Raw genomic sequence first — 21,466 nt, 5'->3', positions numbered from 1 at the left:
ATTCAATTGTAGAATCCGGCATGCACGGAACCGTGGCGAGACCAAATAAACGGTAGATGAATAGAAAAAACCTAGGTTCCATTTTCTAGATAACATTTTCTTTTTTATTTGAGTAGGAAATGGTTTATAATCACATTGCAAAGCACATGGTGGAAGGACAAGGCAAAGCTACATATTTTGAATATTGACCTGTGTTCTTTATCAAAGCATTGGACAGTGTTCGAAAAACGTAGACTTGCCTTTACCTTTCACCTTGTGCTTTGATAAAGAATGCAGGGCAGCGTTCTAAATGCGTAGCTTTGTCTTTTCCTTCCACCTTGTGCTTTTATAAAGAATGAGGACAGCATTCGAAACGCGTAGCTATGCCTTGTCTTTCCATTTCATTGTAATAAAGAACACAGGACAAGTGTTCAAAATGCGTACTTTGTTTGCTTGACCTAGGGCCCTGTGCCCCGTGCGTGCTCCGGTCCCAGCGATATCTCGGTACCCGTCCTGGCAACCTCTCTCCTGTGCCCCCGGGGTCACCGTTACACGGACCCAGCTCAGGCACGTCCGCACACCTCTCCTGTGTGCTACTCCACTCTCTCCTCACTACCGACTGACCCCTCCCACCAGGCTGGCTATACCCAGGGACTCGTTTCCATGGCGACCATCCCCTTACGTGGTTAACCCAGTGTGGAGAGGAGAACTAGGATTTTGGTCGTGTTTTGGTGGAATCGGCACTGGTACTCCATGTCCCAGAGGGTAGATCCTGCATCCCCAAGAGGATGCAATTCCCTGTAGTTCCTTGAGGGTCTCAGGGGCGCTACAACTTGAGTGCCAAAAAGTTACTGAATATTCTCCTCCTAGCTTGGATGAACATATCAGCGAGCGCCTCATGTTCATATCTCCCAGATTTATATTTGAAAATCCATTAATCAATAGCCGAGGCTCGGCACCGTGACGTAGAAGCCTGGCTCCTTCATTACAGACCAGTAATGAAGCTCTCGGCTAGGGACTCACACAAGTGATTTCTAAGGCGCAAGTCACATTTAATCCTCGGTCAAGAGATTAGTTGATACCTCTCCTTGTTTACAAGGCTAATCCGCCCGTGACCTGCATTATGCATTAAGCATCTTCTTCTGAGCGCCACAGACACCGGGCAAAGAGGATAATTCTCCGCAGACTGTTAGAAAAATGACTATATTACCATTAATGCATAAAGGAAAAGCATTAGGCGAGTCGCTGCACCCGCAATATAATGGCACAACTTGGCCTGACACTGGTGGGTGTCTTCTTATTCCGGTGCATGCATCTCGCCTTCAACTGTATAAATTAGAATTAATTGGACTTTCTACGATTAGATAAAAAAAAGTGTTTTTTCTTTTCACAGACACCGCCCCCTCTCATCTTCAGGTTCTAGGTGGTATTGCAGCTTAAAAGTTTTGGACACGTTTGGAAAAAATGATTTTTACATGTTAGTGGTTACCTTGATTAAATAAAATTGCACTCTTAATCCCGTCAGTCATTTTTAGACCCCTTGATATACAGTTTATTATCATTTAAGTTTGGAATTTTTTATTTTTATTTTGGGAGTGTTTCTCTCAGTAATATAGGCTGGTAGTGAGCCCTGTGTCCTCAATAGTACTTATATCAACACAGCTTCTATCCTGCACTTATTTACTCTTCATGTTTTCTCTGCCCTCCCTGACACTGTACATGCTTTCTCCCTAGTTCACACAGTGTATATCTGTGTATAACACCCTCTACCTATCTGCTGTCATCTGTAACACTGAAGAAAGGGAGGGATGAGCACACATAACTGCACTCAGCTAGACATAGGACTTATAGTCCTCTGCAGCAGCAAATAAAAAAGTCCCTTAACTTTGCAGTTAGGATGCAAATAATATATATATATATATATATATATATATATATATATATATATATATATATATATATATATATGGTAAATCCATAAAAAGGAGTAGCCTTTAAAGGGGTATTTCGGGTGGTAAAACCTTTTTTGGGGTTGATTCATCAAGACTGGCATAGTGCATACTCAACAGCCTTAATGGGGCAGAAGAGACACCGAATTCATTAAAAGAAGCACGCCACTAAATTAATTTGGTGCCCCTTCTGAATGGTACGAGCTCAGTGAGCTGGACCAGAAATGCTACTCCAGTCAGGGCTTTTGGTGCAGCTAATCCAAAGTGTCATGAAGATCTTCAGGAAAAATGCTCGCGTTTCCCATAAACTTCCATTATACTTGATAAATGAGTGACGCCCATCCGAGCATCCGACTGATCGTTATGAGTACCAAGCACATGAGCATGGTAGTGCCCGCTCATCACTAGTTACCAGTACAGAGCACCCGAGCATGGTAGTGCTCGCTCATCACTAGTTACCAGTACAGAGCACCCGAGCATGGTAGTGCCTGCTCATCACTAGTTACCAGTACAGAGCACCCGAGCATGGTAGTGCCTGATCATCACTAGTTACCAGTACAGAGCACCCGAGCATGATAGTGCCCACTCATCACTAGTCACCAGTACTGAGCGCCCGAGCATGATAGTGCCCGCTCATCACTAGTTACCAGTACTGAGCACCCGAGCATGGTAGTGCCCACTCATCACTAGTCACCAGTACTGAGCACCCGAGCATGGTAGTGCCCGCTCATCACTAGTTACCAGTACTGAGCACCCGAGCATGGTAGTGCCCGCTCATCACTAGTTACCAGTACTGAGCACCCGAGCATGGTAGTGCCCGCTCATCACTAGTTACGAGTGCAGAGCACCCGAGCATGGTAGTGCCCGCTCATCACTAGTTACGAGTACTGAGCACCTGAGCATGGTAGTGCCCGCTCATCACTAGTTACGAGTACTGAGCACCTGAGCATGATAGTGCCCGCTCATCACTAGTTACGAGTGCCTAGCACCCGAGCATGATAGTGCCCGCTCATCACTAGTTACCAGTAGTGAGCACCTGAGCATGATAGTGCCCGCTCATCACTAGTTACCAGTACGGAGCACCCGAGCATGGTAGTGCCCGCTCATAACTAGTTACCAGTACTGAGCACCCGAGCATGGTAGTGCCCGCTCATCACTAGTTACGAGAAGCATTTGCTTGCAATACTAGTCTGAGAACAATAGGGGGTGCTTTTTCACGTGTTAAAAAAAAACAACAAAACTTCTTTTCGATACTCATACAATATTTTTTAAAATGACTTATCTTAAAGTATTTGGGAAACACATATGCCAGATCCTCAGGTAATAATCAGCCATTTTTACAGGTGAAACGCATTAACAACTCATTTCTTTAGTGACTTTATAGCAATACTAATGATATAGAAATATAGTGATAAGTAATACAAGTTATAAGATTGTAATAAGCAATTGGGATCACTGTATCTTACCTGTATGACGGCGCTGTAGTTGGCCGGTGTAAACTGGGGGCTGTTATCATTCACATCTGAAATATCGATATTCACGGTCACGGTGGAGGAGAGCGGTGGAAAACCACTATCTCTGGCTTGAATCAACAGTGAATATCCAGATACCTGAAAAAAAAAATAAAAATAATAATAATAAAAAAAAAAAGTACTGTAATTCTGATTACAGCGTTTATATAAAACTTCTATCCTTGTAAATTGTCCAAAACGTTATATAATTGTAACTCAGAGCCACAGGACTATCCACTGCTTGGCCGGGAAATATAATCCGAGCACATGGACCTCTTGGGAGCATATGATGATCTGACGGTGTGAAGAGTCATTCTTATCGGCTTCCAGGGGACTTGTCACTTCACACACGGCTTCCTCTAGTGACTGCGTCGCTGTAATTCTATTTTGTTCCAGAAGATATGTTGCTAGAAATCATCGCGGTTACTTGCAGCCACATCTCCAAATGTTATCTAGAACGTTACAAGGCGATATGGAATTTTTAAGACTTAAAGGGAACCTGTCGGGTGGATTTTATGACTGAATCTAGTGGTATGGCTGTATAGATCCTAATGAAAGAATAAGAATGAGATTTGGCTTCTAGTAATCCGATGTACTAGCGTTGAGAAATCGAGCTTCAAAGTCACATGCAAATTAGCCTAGAAGTACATTGGTGGGCGTGTCTATAAACCGAGTGTAGGGACACGCCCCCTTAATGTAGATTCAAAGTTCAATTTCTCAGCGCTAGTACATCGGATTCTTACAAGACAGGTATCATTTTTGTTGTTGTAGAAGGACCAGTACTATAATGAGCAGGAGAGATAGTTACAGGGCTGGCACGGTGAATCAGTGGTTAGTGTGCTGCCCCGGCGCAGACCGGGGTGCTCGGATCCGGAGTGGTCGTGGCTCTAGGGGTCCGGACCCGGGCTCGGCAAACACTCCGATCCTTGAAAGGGGATTATTTACAGGGGAGAAGTTTGTGACGCCACCTGCGTTTGCGGTAATGGGAGTACCGCCGCTGCTGGAAGGAGTACCGGGGCAGATGGTGTGGAGCAGCAAGGTTTTAGTCCCTCCGCAGGTAGGGAAGGCCCCGGCCTCTGGGGTATTGGTGGGATATTTGGGAGCGCAGGGTGCAGGGGAGCCAGGTTACTCACTGCGGGTAGTCGTGCTGCTGGATGAGGATTATAAAGCAGACACTCACACTGAAGATAAACCAAAGTGTCTGTGCATCACAGTCTCTACAGAGGAGCCCGTCCAGGTGTCCGCTCCCACTGGTATCACTGGGTAATCTGGAGCCGCCTCCGTGCACAAGTTAGTTCTCTGTTGTGGCCCCTCGGCTTTAAGCTGTTGGGGCCCCGCTCACTATATTTTTAGTGTAGCTGTGCTTTTGATGGCTGGCACTTGGGATTTTAGTGGGTCGCATTACTGGAAAGCCCGATCCCCCGCGGTGTGCTGTCGCCTTCAATCTCTGAGCTCCTAGGGAATTTCATAAAGAGACTCTCCCTCCCCAGGTTAATTATCAGGACGTTTAACCAGCTCCTGACCCAGGGTCCTGTATCCGGTCGTGCTCGGTACCGGTCAGTTGTTTTGGATTTCTGATGCCGACAGTTCTCCTAGACTATGTCCGTCGCACCCTTCTGTCACCGGTCCCCGACTCCTCTGGTCTCGGACCACCATCTGCGACCCAACCTCAGTCTAGCTCCTCGGAAGCTACTACTCCAGCTCTTTGAAAGCTCTCACTCAACCCTTGTCTCCTACTAGACTGACTCACTTCCCTCCCACCAGTCTGCCTGACCCCTAGGTGGGTGGCCCAATTCCAGCTTAACCAACCCACAGTGTGTCTGACAGGTCATGATGTGAGGTGGGATTGGGATTTGTGCTGATGGTAGTGCCACCAAATTTTGGGAACCTGGAGCCATGGGGGGTAGGCCGTGCACCCTGGGTAAGGATTGCAGTACCCTGTAGCACCCTGATATACTCAGGGGCGCCACATTAGCACTGCAGTCTTTCAGCGCTGGTGTCCTGGGTTCAGTCAAATCCCACCAAGGACATTATCTGCAAGGAGTTTGTATGTTCTCCCCATGTTTGCGTGGGTTTCCTCTGGGTTCTCCGGTTTCCTCTCACACTCCAAAGATATACTGGTAGGGAACTTAGATTGTGAGCCCCAATGGGGACAGTGTTGCTGATGTATACAAAGCGCTGTGGTAATTAATAGCGCTATATAAGTGAATAAATATTATTATTACATAATGTTTTTGTCATAAATTTGTCACAGATTATACCCTTTGGGTCTTGTCAATCCACGACAAGAGAGTGGAAAAATCCAGAGCCTGTACTTTACTGTACTTTGTTCACACATTACGTTTTTGTGGGGCTTTTTTCACCACTGAAAGCAATGAGAAAGGGCAAAAACGCAACATCTGCTTTTGCGGTGAATGGAACTAACTTTATTTAAACATGTAGTGTAGACAAGTGACACACCAAAAACACAGCCAAAAAAACTACTTTTTTGGAAGCAGCTTTTTATTTTACTTCCAAAAGAACAGGTTTTGGCTGCAGAAAAAACCTCAGCAAAAACACGAGTGAACATAGAATAAGGCCTTGTTCACACACTGAGTTTTTACCCCTTTTTTTTTTTTGCGTTTTTTCTGCAGAAATTTCTTGAGAAAATGGTTGTAACCTTTCTGCAGACATTCCCCAGCAAAGCCTGTGGAAAAAAAATTAGCTGTGCGCACACTGCGTTTTTTTTTCTCAAGAACATTCTTTCTGCAGAATTTCTTGAGAAAAAAAATGTGCATGTCACTTCTTTTCTGCAGGTACCTGTGTTTTTTGCCATAGATAATGGTAAAAAACGGCAAGGACCAACCTGCGGAAAAAACGCATCAAAAACGCACCAAACCGCGGTAAAAACAAATGCGGTTTTCTGTGCGTTTTTTGATCGCAAGTGCGCTAATCTTTTAGACTCCCAAGAAATGTCTTGAGAAAAATCCTTTTTCTAGTGTTAACAGAGCCTAAAAGTGGAAAAATCTACTAGGCCTCATTGATCAAAAATTGTCCTGAAGAAAAACTGGCTGTGTTGCCCATAGCAACCAATCACAGAACAGCTTTCATTTTACCAGAGCAGTTTAAAAAATGAAAGCTGAGCTCTGATTGGTTGCTATGGACAGTCTTCCTTATAGCCAGTTTTGATGAATGAGGCCTACTATGTTAAATTGCACTGACTAATAGTGAATGGTTTCAGACAATAACAGATCTTTGAAACTACAAAGGATGGGAAAGGTCGTCTTAAAATGGTGGCCGTGTCTGGTTTTTGTGACAGGACATGGATTTTCTCTGTAGTGGCCACAGCAGGGCAAAAGTAAAATTCCATAGCAACCATTTACATGGCCGACCAGGGAGTGAACAGACAGAGCAGAAGCTATTATATCGCAGCTTTGTTAGCACTTAGGTCACTGTTCAACATAAGTCGAAATAAACAAAATGGCGCCGTACCCGCTCCCGGTCCAGCTTGTCCTTCACTTTTATCAGTCCTATAACCGGATCCATCATGAACTGCTTATCTTGGTCACCATTAATGATAGAAAAGGTTATGTGTCCATTTGGCGGGCTGTCCGAGTCTTCAGCAAATACCTACGAGAAAAAATGATGCGGCTATTAGCAATAATAAAAATATTAAAATGGATTTACATAGGACTGCAGGTAAATCCACTGCACAACCTGAAGAGATCTTCATGGAAATAAATCCTTCTCTCTGTAAAAAGAAACTCCTGCAGCTCGTATAATAACCTTTGTGCCCGATTCATCATCGGCATCACTTTTTTTTTTGTTTTGTGGTGCTCATTAAGAATTTTTGCCCCCAAATTTTTCAAAATGGCGGCTGATGAATTTTGCAAAAAAAAAAAAAAAAGTTGGAGTAGATTGCACCTTATGGCGCAAAGTCCAATATTTGCCAAATTTATAAAGTGGCGTGCAGCTTTGCCGCTTCATACTCCAGCAGACGTCTGTTTAATACTGGGATAGGAAATGGCAGCCATTAAAGGGTTATTCCCATCTTTATAAATAGGTATATTGTCAGATAGTAATTGCAAATGGAAGGAATTTAACAATTCTCTGCTTTCGACTCATTGCTTTGGAGACCGACCACTGCTGCTAAACGATAGAAAAGGAACAGTATTTACAAGCTCTTTTCTATTGAGCTTGTAAGTACTATTTTGCAGCTGTCTAGGGTCACTGGTGTAACACTTGCCAGTGTTGAGATGAGGAGTAGTAAGAGTGGACCCACTGGACCACAAGGGGAGCACGGGCTTACCCTGACTTGGGAGTGGCTTAATTAAGCGACCACCGAGGCGGACGCCAGATGCCACTCCCAGGGCAGTGTTTGCGATTGTGGCAGCTGACCCCCAGTGCAGGAAATGCGGGACAGACAGAGGTGCAGGTGGGTACAGTCTCTAGTGCAGGTGAGTGCCAGAGTCAGCGGAGTTCATGGCTGCACAAACTGTAACTCTTGCTGGTGTTGAGGCGAGCAGTAGTAGGACTGGACCCACTGGACCACAAGAGGAACCCTGGCTTACCCTGACGTGGGAGTGACTTAACTAAGAAACCACTGAGGTAGACGCCAGGTGCCACTCCCAGGGCAGTGTTTGGGACCGTGGCAGTGGACCCCCAGTGCAGGGAATGCGGGACAGACACAGGGGCAGACGGGTACAGTCTCTAGTGCAGGTGGGTGTTGGAGTCAGCAGAGTTCATGGCCTGCGCAGACTGTTAAGGCCGCTTTACACGCTGCAACATTGCTCAAGCGATCTCGTTGGGGTCACGGAATTTGTGACGGACATCCGGTCACTTTAGCGATGCCGTTGCATGTGACACCTATGAGCGATTTTAAATCGTCGTAAAAACGGTCAAAATCGCTCATCGGTGACATGCCCCACTATTGTCGAATATCGCTGCTGCTCGGTGTACGAAGTTGTTCCTCGTTCCTGCGGCAGCACACATCGCTATGTGTGACACCGCAGGAACGAGGAACCTCACCTTACCTGCGGCTGGCCGCAATGAGGAAGGAAGGAGGTGGGCGGGATGTTACGTTCCGCTCATCTCCGCCCTTCCACTTCTATTGGGCGGCGGTTCGGTGACGCTGCTGTGATGTCGCTGCATCGCTGAATGAACCGCCCCCTTAGAAAAAAGGCGGTTTGCCAGTCACAGCGACGTCGCATAGCAGGTATGTGCGTGTTATAATGTTCACTACGGCAGCGATCACACGATATCGCATGTACGATAAGGGCGGGTGCTTTCGCGCTCGACATCGCTAGCAATTGCTAGCGATGTCGTAGCGTGTAAAGTGGCCTTTACTCTTGCCGCTGTTGAAGTAAGCGGTAGTAGGAGTGGACCCACTGGACCACAGGGGGAACCTGAGCTTACCCTGATGTGTAAGGGGCTTAACTAAGTGACCACCGAGGTCGACACCAGGTGCCACCCCCAGTGCAGTGTCCGGGACTGTGACAGCTGACCCCCAGGGCAGGAAATGCAGGCATGGACTCAGGTGCAGGCGGGTACAGTATCTAATGTTGGCGAGTGTCGGAGTCAGCGGAATCAATGGCCTGTGCAAACTGTAACTCTTGCCGCTGTTGAGGTAAGCAGTAGTAGGAATGGACCCACTAGACCCCAAGGGAAACCTGGGCTTACCCTGGCATGGAAAAGGCTTAACTAAGCGAGTTAGAGGCCAGATGCCACTATCAGGGCAGTGTCTCGGATTGTGGCAGTTGACCCCCAAGGCAGGGAACGCAGGGTCGGCACAGTTTCTGATGCTGGCGGGTGCAGCCAGGATTGCTAAGGCAGATAGGATGGCCGGAGCATGAAAGATACGGTGGGCACGACAGGGGCAGACAGGTATGGGAAGGCAAGCACAGGAATAGATTATGGGACAGGACCACAGGATCTGACAACTAGCTACCAGACGGGTACGGAGACTAAGTAAAGGTGTTGCGCAGGCACCTCCCCTAGTGGGAGTATGCCTTAAGTACCTAGTGCTTCTCAGTCATTGTAAATGGTGAACCAGCCGTTTAAGAGCAGAGCAGGTGCATGCACCCTAAGCACATTCTTGGGGGACTAGTGGGGCGTGCGCAATCCCTGGGAGGAGGAGGCAGATGAGCACATGGACGACCGTGGGAGTGCAGGGGAGGACGCAGTTCGGCCATGGTGGTGAGTGAGTTGGCGTCTCTGCTGGTAAGAGGCAGGGCAGTGCAGGGGTGCCAGCGCTACAACTGGAGCACACTGTTACCTCCTAATACCGGCCATCTTCAGCAAAATGTTTACAACCTAGACAGCAACGGTGGTCAGTATCCTAGGCATGGAGATGTAAACAAAACAATAATATAAATATCTCAAGAACAAGCGCCAATTTTATTAATCAGCAAATTTCAAAAATGCTTGTAAATCTAAAGTTACTCATCGAGAAAGATGGGGATAACCCTTTAAGTCGCCCCCAAAAAAGGACCATTAGAAAATTGCCAGCAATTTTGTTATACAATGATGACCTGGTTGGTAACCAGCATGGCCATCATTTTAGATCTCACAGTACTGGGCATATCTAACATAATGCTGGACACAAATTTGGACAGAGAGGTCAATTCAAGGTCTTCATTGTTGATTTTATATTTTTTTATGGGAAGGGGGTTTTAAATAACGATAGCAAATACAGACCATGAGGAAAATAATTTGCCCAGTGTGCGGCTTGTGTTTATCTTTCCGCTGCCCCATAAATGTAATTAGGTTTTATAAAGACTCTCTAGACGCGTTTGTTATGGCCGACGCATTTCAGTACAAGGTATAATGTTTGCTTACAAGATGTGGACATGTTTACTCACTCAGTTCGTAAAATTCTTATTACATTTTAGTAGGACATTGTTGGTATTTATTTTATAACGTGACCTTGGGTAGGACGCGAGTCGATCAGGTAAGGAGGAAATCATAAAATCCCGAGCAATAAACACTCCGCGACATAAAACTTTTAATAGGTTCTCAAATAAAGCTCTTACGGTGACACTCACCATAATGACAGAATCACCGATGGAGGCGTCTTCGCTGATGACAGCGCTGTAAACCTCTTGGCTGAACGTTGGAGGATTGTCATTCACATCCGTCAGGTTGATGTTTACTGTCGCCACCGCGCTAAGTGGAGGGCTCCCGCCATCTTTGGCCTCCACCACAAGAAAAAAGTTCTTACAACCTTCATAGTCCAGCGGATTGATGACTACAATCGTCCCTGAAAAGGAAAACAAGTTTAGATGGAATTTTTGGGGAATTCAAGACCAAAAAGTTGGTGCTGACCATCATTGCCACCATTACCAGTCGAATAAGGGCTGAAATTCAGCTGTTCCAAAACAATTTTTGACCTTAATTTTACCAATCACTACTTTGTTCCCTCCATGTTAATCTCAGATGAAGGCCCCTTTGAACATTTGCCCTTGGGACTGATTAAGGCTTAGTGACGGCATGGCTATAGCTATGCTCTGCCAGGGTTAAGTCTGGTGGGAGGGATCTGTGTGGTCGTGCCTTGTTCCGGGACTCTTGCCGCTTTATTATTGTGTGGATACTTCAGGAATGCCGCCAGTATTAGCTGTGCTCTGCAGCGTGCGCCCTGGTTCCTGTGAGTTCTCTCTGGTATGTTCCGCTACCCTTCCTACTTCGCCCTGACATCCGTGCCCCTAGTTCTGTCCTCCCATCCTGTCTACCTGACCCCGGTCACGTTCTGTGTCTCTGCCTTCAATCACTCCTCTGTACTTACCTGATCTCCCGGCGTCCGATCTTGGTTACGTCCCCTGACTATGGCTTTGATCCCCTTCGGCTCCAGACGTGACTCCTTGGCTTCCGACCCCCTTTCTTTCACTTGACTACGGCTTGCTCACCCCCTTGGTTAGACGTGACATCCTGGTTTTGACTTTAGTTTGTTTGACTATTCTGACACTTGTACTAGTGACCTCTTATGGGCTTTTTGTCTTACTGAACTTAGAAGTTTGATCTTCTCTATGTCCCTGCACCCCCAAGTGGAAGCTTGACAGGTGACATCTGGTTCAGTGACAGTAGTGGTAAAGTCACGGGCTACAGTCGTGTGACATTAAACTTCCCAAGAAGGACCAAGTTGGTTGACCATCAGAAGTGAAGTCCAACTTCGAAGTAAGTCTACAATTACCCATAATTTTACTCCATCATTTTACTTCAATACTCCAACCACATTCTTACCAAGGTGCCCACCTGATCAAAGTCACTAAGAAGTCCTAAAGAAATGGTAAATGCCTTTTACCTGTCTTGGGATTGATCTTGAACTTCCCATGTTCATTTCCGGTCCTGAAGCTGTACGTTATTTCTGCATTTGAGCCAATATCCTTGCTGGCAGCAAATACGAACATTACTTGGGAGCCGATGGCCGTGTCTTCAGGAACCGTGACCAGGTAATCTCTCCTTTCAAATACTGGAGGGTTATCATTGACATCCAGGACCGTGATTGTAACAACTGCAAATGAAGATAATGGCTGGAGGGGGCTCCGATCTGATGCCTTCACTGTTATATTGTAGGAGGACTGGACTTCCCGGTCAAGGGGTTGCTCCAGGACAATGATGCCGGATTGCTCATCCATAGTGAAATGTCCATCTGCCGAGTCAACTAGGGAGTAGATCACCTTCCGGTTTATGCCTAGAATATACAAAAGCAAGGTTGGAATTAAACAGCTGTGTGTAAAAAACAAGAAAATAAGGGAGAGTCAAAAAATAAAATGCAAATAATGGGAGAGAAAAGGGGAATAAAAAGAAGAATGTAAAAGAGAGATAGAAGATAAGTAAAAGAAAGTGAAGGAGAAGATGGGAGACCGGGGTAAGAGATGAAAAAAAGGAGAAGGAAAGCACAAGGGAGACTGGAAAAAAAGGTAGCAGTGAAGGAACTGAATGAAAAGGAAAAAAATGAAAGGAGAAGAAGAAAGGCAGAAGAGATAAGTGCAAAAGGAGAAGATGGGAAAGGAGAGAAAAGAAAGAAAAGATGTAGAGAAGGTAGAATTAGAAGATGTGAGGTCCGAAAAATGTAAAGGTGGAAGGGAAATGGGGAGATACGAGGAGGAAGAAAGGAGTAGAAAAGAAAAGAGAGAGAAGGAAGAAGAAAAAGAAAGGGAAAGTGGATATAAGACAGGGAAAGGAAGGAGTGGAGTGGAAGAGAAAAAAAGGAAGGAAGGGGGCAAAGGATAGGGAAAGAAGAAAGGAGAGAAAAGGTAAGGGAGGAGAGGAGTTAAAGAAAGAAGAAAAGGAATGGAGGGGAGAGACGACAAAGAAAAAAGGAGAGATGAGTAGGAAAGGAAGAAAGAAGGAAAGAGAAAGGTAAGAGGAGAGAAGAAAGGGAAGGCGAGTAATGAAAGAAACAAGAAAATGAAGGGATGGATGATAAGAAGAAAAGGAATGGAGGGGAGAGAAGACAAAGGAAAAAAGGAGAGGTGAGTAGGAAAGGAAGAAAGAAGGAAAGAGAAGGGTAAGAGGCGAGAAGAAAGGGAAGGTGAGTAATGAAAGAAACAAGAAAATAAAGGGATGGAAGATAAGAAGAAAAGTAATGGAGGGGAGAGAAGAAAAGGAATGGAGGGGAGAGAAGAAAAAGGAAAAAAGGAGAGGTGAGTAGGAAAGGAAGAAAGAAAAGAATTGTAAGAGGAGAGAAGAAAAGTAAGGAGAGGAGTGAAAGAAAGAAGAAAAGGAAGGGAAGGGAGAAAAGAAAGGAAATAAGGAGAGATTCATAGGAAAGCAAGAAAGGAGACAAGAGAAGGGTAAATGGAGAGAAAGAAGTAGATGAGTGAAAAAGAAGAAAAGGAAGTGAGGGGAGAAAAGACAAAGGAAATGAGGAGAGGTACGTAGGAAAGGAAGAAAGGAGAGAAGAGATGAGTAAGTGGAGAGACAGTACTTGACAGTTGAAAGAAAGACAAAAGGTAGGGAGGGAAGATAAAGAAAAAGAGGAGAGATGAGAAGGAAATGAAGCAAGAAGGGAAGGAAACGAGGAGAGATAAAAGGCAAGGTAGAAGATGAAAAAAGAAAAGCAAGAAAGAGGAGACAAGGGAAGGGAAAAGGGTTGAACAGAAAGGATAGAGAGAAGAACAGCAGGAGAAGGCACAAAGGAGACAAGATAAGAAGTGATGAGATAAGAGCAGAGAAGGTTGGGAAGAGAAGGAATCAGAGAGGGAAGACAGAGGATGAGGAAAAGGAAAGAAAATTGCGAGGAATGGAGGGAAGAAGAAATGAGAAAAAAAGGGAAAGAAATCATGGAAGAGGGATTAAGAAAAAAGCGTAGAGAAAACTCACAATTAGAAACAACTGTAGCAGGTTTGAATGAAACGGATTTCTTTTATGATTCCGTGCCTCAATATTATAGTGTTATTGCGGTTTTATGAGATTATTATCAGTTTTCGTCTCTGCTGTCCATTTTATCTCGGGGGGAATTTAGTTTTTAGAAATAATATATATAATATATAATAGTGCATCAGCTGCAGTGAAGTCCCCCAGAAACCTATAATCTCCATTCTTATAACTGGCCGCCTCCATGCAGACAACAGGTGCGCATTTATATTACAATATCATGCTGCAAAGCCCGCGCAGACACCATCCAAACATAGGTCATGCAAAATGGAAGCCAAATGGACGGCTTTATCCTTCTGCCCAACAGCACTGACAGATGGCAGCGCAAGGCTTCACTTACTGATTGCATACAAACACCACAGTTATCAGAGATGATTCCCTAACAGATACAACATAGATACTGCGCACAAGTACGTTACCCAGCCACAGAATGTGATATTAGTCTTTTTATATAGTGTTGTATGTTTACTGCTTTATCTGAAACATATTGTTTGGGAAACTGTCAGCAGGATTGTAATCCAATAACAGCATGATTTAGGGGCAGAGTGCCTGATTCCAGTAACGGTAGTTTGGATAGGATCCCTGTTTTCTCTACTGTAGATATAGCAGAGCTCGGAATACAGAGCTGTTTATAACTCCGCCCACACCTCTGATTGGCAGCTTTCTTTGTACATTGTTAGTGAGCTGCCAATCAGTTATGGGGTGGAGTTACACAAATTAGCTGAACAGTCCTGCATATGAGACCTAGTCCTGCAGTGATAATCTCCTGCTGATAAAACACTGATTATGTTGAAATTACAGCACACAGCCTAATAAGTTACACATCCCTTGAATCAGTGTCTCTACCCCCAGATTACATAGATTTCCCTTAATTGCTGTTTTCCGCACTCACCTGTTTTCTCCTAGATATTGTCACACAGAATTGTTCACAAACTTGGCCGACTGTCATGGCGGCATTGAGCTCTGTTCAAATTCTGACACTCTGCCTGATGGTTTCTCTGGTGTCTGGGATCAACACAGGCAGACTCAGGCGTCGATCTGCTGTGTGCTGATTCATAGGCAGGGTAGTGGGAGTTAATCTCTGCTAGCCAGTTTGCTCCTTTAATCACCTGTTGTGGGGAGATCTATCACATCTGCTCCCCTCCTATTTATGCTGGTTGAATCCTTTTACCAATGCCAGCTATAGTTTATTCTTTGTTGGTTTGTGAGGTGTGGTATCCCAGACTCTCTGGTGAAAGTTGTGCTTAAGATGTCCCTATTACTTGGAGCTTTTGTTGAGTTTACCCCCGGTGTTTTGTATCTTTTTTTCTCTGGTCTTGTTTTTTCTCCTCTTTCATGTTTGTTGTGTGACAGAGTTTTGGTTTTCCCTTGTCTGTCTTTATCTGTGATTTTCAACACACTCCTGTCACGTCCCTCCCTGGTGGGTGGGAGAGGGGGAATCAGATCAGGACTGATCAGGACCAGGGCCAGGAAGGAGACTCAGGCCTCTCCCCCATCAGGAGTATCCCTGAGGTTAGGGATAGCCTATTGCCCCTTACCTTGAGGGTCAGCTTAGGAGCGGGTTCCCCACTATCCCATAGTCATCTAGATAGATATATGATGATGTGGTTATCCTTACAAGGTGGTGGCAGCCACTCGGAGCTTTCTGTGATGAAGCCATCTATTGTGACAGCCTCAGCAATCAAGTGACTTCTCTTTAGTCTGGCCCACACATCATCATTTCCAGTCATATCCCCAAACATATTTTACTTGCAGATATTGGGTAAATCTCCTGGTTAATAGCATTACAGTTCTATTTGACCATCTCCCTAAAAGTGTTGCTACAGGGAGAAAATTAACCTTATTCCTTCTGGCAGCCGCCAGCTTTGAAACGTAGAGGTGTGCCAACATGGCTACAGTCAATGACCGCAGTCTTTATATATACCCAGCACTTTGACTGACAGCTAGCTCTGCAGTGCATCCATCAATCAAAGCCAACAATGATGTAAGCAGTGTTTTAGCTATTCTGGGCACACTTCTATGGACGAACGTCGGTGATTCCTGGGAGGAATAAGGTTCATTTTCTCCCTGTAGCCGCAAGGCAGAAAGTTGGGCTTAAGATGTCCCTATTGCTTGGAGCAGTTGTGAAGTTTACCTCTGGTGTTTTGTACTTCCTTCCTGCTCTTGTTTTTCCTTATTGTTAACCTCTTATTGTCTTTACTTTCGTGTCTGCTATGTGACACATTTTTAGTTTTCCCTTGTCTGTCTTTATCTGTGGTATTCAACACACACCTGTCCCGTCCCTCTGTGGTGGGAGGGGGATGGGGAATCAGATCAGGACTGGTCAGGAGCAGGACCAAGAAGGAGATTCGGGCCTCTTCACCATCAGGAGTATCCCTGAGGTTAGGGATAGCCTATTGCCCCCTACAATGTAACACTATTTATCTTCAGATGAACCCCATATTTGCAGGTTATAGAATTTGGTGACATGACCACGGGTATGGTCGAGTCATTAATGAAGACTTTAAATAAACCCCCCCACCCTTACCTTCCCTGAAATAAACAGACCGCACACCAATATGGATATTATTGGCCACAGCAGCCTTTTATTGTAACAAAAACAACATAAATAACAGAAATATACTCAACAGAACCGGAGGGTGGTCTTCGAAGCCCCAAACCTGCCGACGGGTATTCTACCCAAACTGTAGCCAGATTGATGTTTTACCCCCCGCCGCTCGCTCAAGCACCGGCTCGGAGGCACCAGCTAACAAACAACCTGGCCTCATCTGAACACATGCCCCCAACCCGCGGCCCACCAGGCCTACCTCGGGATTCTTTTACCTGCCGGCATATAAAGAGTCCACATGATGGGTCCAGAACCTTATGGTTCCCCATCCCCCCCCACCATTCCGCCACAAACCCCATATTCCAACTTCGAGGACCCTCCTCCCATTCGCTATACTGCTATGACAAGACAAGAAAAATTGGGAGGGTGGGTGGGTGTTCTGTGTCCAAAATGGATGACCCCACTAACTGATCACCCCTTATAAACCCCTCATTGTTCCCGCCCCCACTAACTACACCAACAATGCACAATTCAAAATCCTCTATTTCCGCCCCCTCTGAATATCTTTAACCCCTGCCTAAAGCGGGCTTTACACGCTACGATTTTGCTACAGCGATCTCGTTGGGGTCACGGATTTTGTGACGCACATCCGGCCGCTGTAGGGATCTCGTGTGTGACTCCAAGGAGCGATTTTGGATCGTACAAAAACGTCCAAAATCGCTCCTCGTTGACATGGGGGTCCGCTCCCAATTATCGATACTATCGCTTTGCTGTTGTTGCTCCTCGTTCCTGTGGCAGTGCATATCGCTGTGTGTGACCCCCCGTAGGAACGAGGAACATCTCCTTACCTGCCGCCGGCCACAATGCGGAAGGAAGGAGATGGGCGGGATGTTCGTCCCGCTCATCTCCGCCCCTCCGCTTTCATTGGCTGGTCGCTTAGTGACGTCGCTGTGATGCCGAATGAACCGCCCCCTTAGAAAGGAGGCGGTACGCCGGTCACAGTCGACGTCGCTGTGCAGGTAAGTATGTGTGACGCGGGTGTGCAATATTGTGCGCGACAGGCAGTGATATGCCCGTTTCGCACAAACGATGGGGGCGGGTCGCATGTTAGCGATATCGGTTCTGATATCGTAGCATGTAAAGCCACCCTAACCCCAATCACTTATTCCCCCTTTTATTCCCGTCCTAGCCCAGTCATGTCGGCCTCCCTTTTAAGGCTGGGCCCAGTACGGCCTCTCTAGACAGGCAGCACTGGGAGAATTCTGCAGCGTGTGACCACAGACTAACGTATCCCCCTCAATATCGTAGTGGAAATTTAAAGCTCGCACTCATGTGTGCCACATTTCTGCGATTCTGCTCCCGGCTCTTTCCTCTTTGTATTGATTTTGCTGAGCTGGCTCCTGACAAGCCATGGCTTTGTGCTGCACATCTGCATTCGGAGCCTGTCTGCGCTAATGAGATCTGAAGGGAAGGTACATGCTCGCCTGCTCCTTCCGCTCAAGCTGACTCATTTTAGAGCTAATTAAAACAGAATGCAGAAGCGGCCGCGCACCCAGACGATAATTTATTTTGTGTCCCGGGCTCGGTAGCTGGGGTGTTGCTGGTTTAGGGAATATTTATAAAGCACCGAATTCCAAAGCATCCGCAGCTTAGAGGTGTAAGAATAACAGATGACATCAGGCTGAATACCAGGCGCTAGCTCCTGCACATACCGCCAGGAGGACCGGAGCTCCGCATACACCTCCGGGCACAAGAAACTTGATTAAGGTGTTTATGGTGAAACATATTATTACACTAAGTGTTTATTATACCCTATAAAGTAAAAAAAACTAATGGACCGTACATATTATCACACGCACTGGCCATGAGGAAACGGAAGCGTCATGGCTGATGCATCTGTACCATGTGTCGATAAACAGTATCAGTCAGTACCACTCTCCCCATCCCAGAATCAGTCAGGACCTGTCTCCCCATCCCAGAATCAGTCAGGACCTGTCTCCCCATCCCAGAATCAGTCAGGACCTGTCTCCCCATCCTAGAATCAGTCAGGACCTGTCTCCCCATCCCAGAATCAGTCAGGACCTGTCTCCCCATCCCAGAATCAGTCAGGACCTGTCTCCCCATCCTAGAATCAGTCAGGACCTGTCTCCCCATCCCAGAATCAGTGAGGACCTGTCTCCCCATCCCAGAATCAGTCAGGACCTGTCTCCCCATCCCAGAATCAGTCAGGACCTGTCTCCCCATCCCAGAATCAGTCAGGACCTCTCTCCCCATCCCAGTATCAGTCAGGACCTTTCCTCCCATCCCAGAATCAGTCAGTACCACTCTCCCCATCCCAGAATCAGTCAGGACCTGTCTCCCCATCCCAGAATCAGTCAGGACCTGTCTCCCCATCCTAGAATCAGTCAGGACCTGTCTCCCCATCCCAGAATTAGTGAGGACCTGTCTCCCCATTCCAGAATCAGTCAGGACCTGTCTCCCCATGCCAGAATCAGTCAGGACCTGTCTCCCCATCCCAGAATCAGTCAGGACCTCTCTCCCCATCCCAGTATCAGTCAGGACCTTTCCTCCCATCCCAGAATCAGTCAGGACCTCTCTCCCCATCCCAGAATCAGTCAGGACCTAATCAGTCAGGACCTTTCTCTTCATGCCAGTATCAGTCATGACCTCTCTCCCCATCCCAGAATCAGCCAGGACCTGTCTCCCCATCCCAGTATCAGTCAGGACCTGTCTCCCCATCCCAGAATCAGTCAGGACCTGTCTCCCCATGCCAGAATCAGTCAGGACCTGTCTCCCCATCCCAGAATCAGTCAGGACCTCTCTCCCCATCCCAGAATCAGTCAGGACCTAATCAGTCAGGACCTTTCTCTTCATGCCAGTATCAGTCATGACCTCTCTCCCCATCCCATAAATAAGTCAGGACCTGTCTCCCCATCCCAGAATCAGTCAGGACCTGTCTCCCCATCCCAGAATCAGTCAGGACCTGTCTCCCCATCCTAGAATCAGTCAGGACCTGTCTCCCCATCCCAGAATCAGTCAGGACCTGTCTCCCCATCCTAGAATCAGTCAGGACCTGTCTCCCCATCCCAGAATCAGTGAGGACCTGTCTCCCCATCCCAGAATCAGTCAGGACCTGTCTCCCCATCCCAGAATCAGTCAGGACCTGTCTCCCCATCCCAGAATCAGTCAGGACCTGTCTCCCCATCCCAGAATCAGTCAGGACCTCTCTCCCCATCCCAGTATCAGTCAGGACCTTTCCTCCCATCCCAGAATCAGTCAGTACCACTCTCCCCATCCCAGAATCAGTCAGGACCTGTCTCCCCATCCCAGAATCAGTCAGGACCTGTCTCCCCATCCCAGAATCAGTCAGGACCTGTCTCCCCATCCCAGAATCAGTCAGGACCTGTCTCCCCATCCCAGAATCAGTCAGGACCTCTCTCCCCATCCCAGTATCAGTCAGGACCTTTCCTCCCATCCCAGAATCAGTCAGTACCACTCTCCCCATCCCAGAATCAGTCAGGACCTGTCTCCCCATCCCAGAATCAGTCAGGACCTGTCTCCCCATCCTAGAATCAGTCAGGACCTGTCTCCCCATCCCAGAATCAGTGAGGACCTGTCTCCCCATTCCAGAATCAGTCAGGACCTGTCTCCCCATCCCAGAATCAGTCAGGACCTGTCTCCCCATCCCAGAATCAGTCAGGACCTGTCTCCCCATTCTAGAATCAGTCAGGACCTGTCTCCCCATCCCAGAATCAGTGAGGACCTGTCTCCCCATCCCAGAATCAGTCAGGACCTGTCTCCCCATCCCAGAATCAGTCAGGACCTGTCTCCCCATCCCAGAATCAGTCAGGACTTCTCTCCCCATCCCAGTATCAGTCAGGACCTTTCCTCCCATCCCAGAATCAGTCAGTACCACTCTCCCCATCCCAGAATCAGTCAGGACCTGTCTCCCCATCCCAGAATCAGTCAGGACCTGTCTCCCCATCCTAGAATCAGTCAGGACCTGTCTCCCCATCCCAGAATCAGTGAGGACCTCTCTCTCCATCCCAGAATCAGTGAGGACCTGTCTCCCCATTCCAGAATCAGTCAGGACCTGTCTCCCCATGCCAGAATCAGTCAGGACCTGTCTCCCCATCCCAGAATCAGTCAGGACCTCTCTCCCCATCCCAGTATCAGTCAGAACCTTTCCTCCCATCCCAGAATCAGTCAGGACCTCTCTCCCCATCCCAGAATCAGTCAGGACCTAATCAGTCAGGACCTTTCTCTTCATGCCAGTATCAGTCATGACCTCTCTCCCCATCCCAGAATCAGCCAGGACCTGTCTCCCCATCCCAGTATCAGTCAGGACCTGTCTCCCCATCCCAGAATCAGTCAGGACCTGTCTCCCCATCCCAGTATCAGTCAGGACCTCTCTCCCCATCCCAGAATCAGTCAGGATCTCTCTCCCCATCCTAGTATCAGTCAGGACCTCTCTCCCCATCCCATAAATAGGTCAGGACCTCTCTCCCCATCCCAGTATCAGTCAGGACCTCTATCCCCATCCCAGAATCAGTCAGGACCTCTATCCCCATCCCAGAATCAGTCATGACCTCTCTCCCCATCCCAGAATCAGTCAGGACCTCTCTCCCCATCCCAGTATCAGTCAGGAACTTTCTTCCCATCCCAGTATCAGTCAGGACCTGTCTCCCCATCCCAGTATCAGTCAGGACCTTTCTTCCCATCCCAAAATCAGTCAGGACCTCTCTTCACATCCCAGTATCAGTCAGGACCTCTCTCCACATCCCAGTATCAGTCAGGACCTCTCTCCCCATCCCAGTATCAGTCAGGACCTTTCTTCCCATCCCAAAATCAGTCAGGACCTCTCTCCACATCCCAGTTTCAGTCAGGACCTCTCTCCCCATCCCAGTATCAGTCAGGACCTGTCTCCCCATCCAAGAATCAGTCAGGACCTCTCTCCCCATCCCAGAATCAGTCAGGACCTCTCTCTCCATCCCAGTATCAGTCAGGACCTCTCTCCCCATCCCAGTATCAGTCAGGACCTCTCTCCACATCCCAGTATCAGTCAGGACCTCTCTCCACATCCCAGTATCAGTCAGGACCTCTCTCCCCATCCCAGTATTAGTCAG

The 21,466-nt window shown here is 47.1% G+C and overlaps 1 protein-coding gene across 5 annotated transcripts in view; it reads right to left on the bottom strand.

The window, feature by feature from the left end:
• The window catches only part of FAT3 (FAT atypical cadherin 3), an 846,518-nt gene that overhangs the window by 90,856 nt on the left and 734,196 nt on the right, over nt 1-21,466 (bottom strand). For all 5 annotated transcript variants that reach the window (XM_075337574.1, XM_075337573.1, XM_075337576.1 and 2 more), the window contains 4 exons: nt 11,715-12,104; nt 10,462-10,676; nt 6,911-7,048; nt 3,395-3,538 (listed from right to left, as the gene is read on the bottom strand). In XM_075337574.1, the coding sequence (XP_075193689.1) occupies nt 3,395-3,538; nt 6,911-7,048; nt 10,462-10,676; nt 11,715-12,104 (887 nt within the window). The remainder of the gene's footprint in view (nt 1-3,394; nt 3,539-6,910; nt 7,049-10,461; nt 10,677-11,714; nt 12,105-21,466) is intronic.

This window comes from Anomaloglossus baeobatrachus, chromosome 2 (genome assembly GCF_048569485.1).
Source record: "Anomaloglossus baeobatrachus isolate aAnoBae1 chromosome 2, aAnoBae1.hap1, whole genome shotgun sequence".
In the NCBI taxonomy this organism is placed as follows: Eukaryota; Metazoa; Chordata; class Amphibia; order Anura; family Aromobatidae; genus Anomaloglossus; species Anomaloglossus baeobatrachus.
Note: the sequence above shows the minus strand (reverse complement) of the source record. Positions and strands in the feature narration are given on the sequence as shown.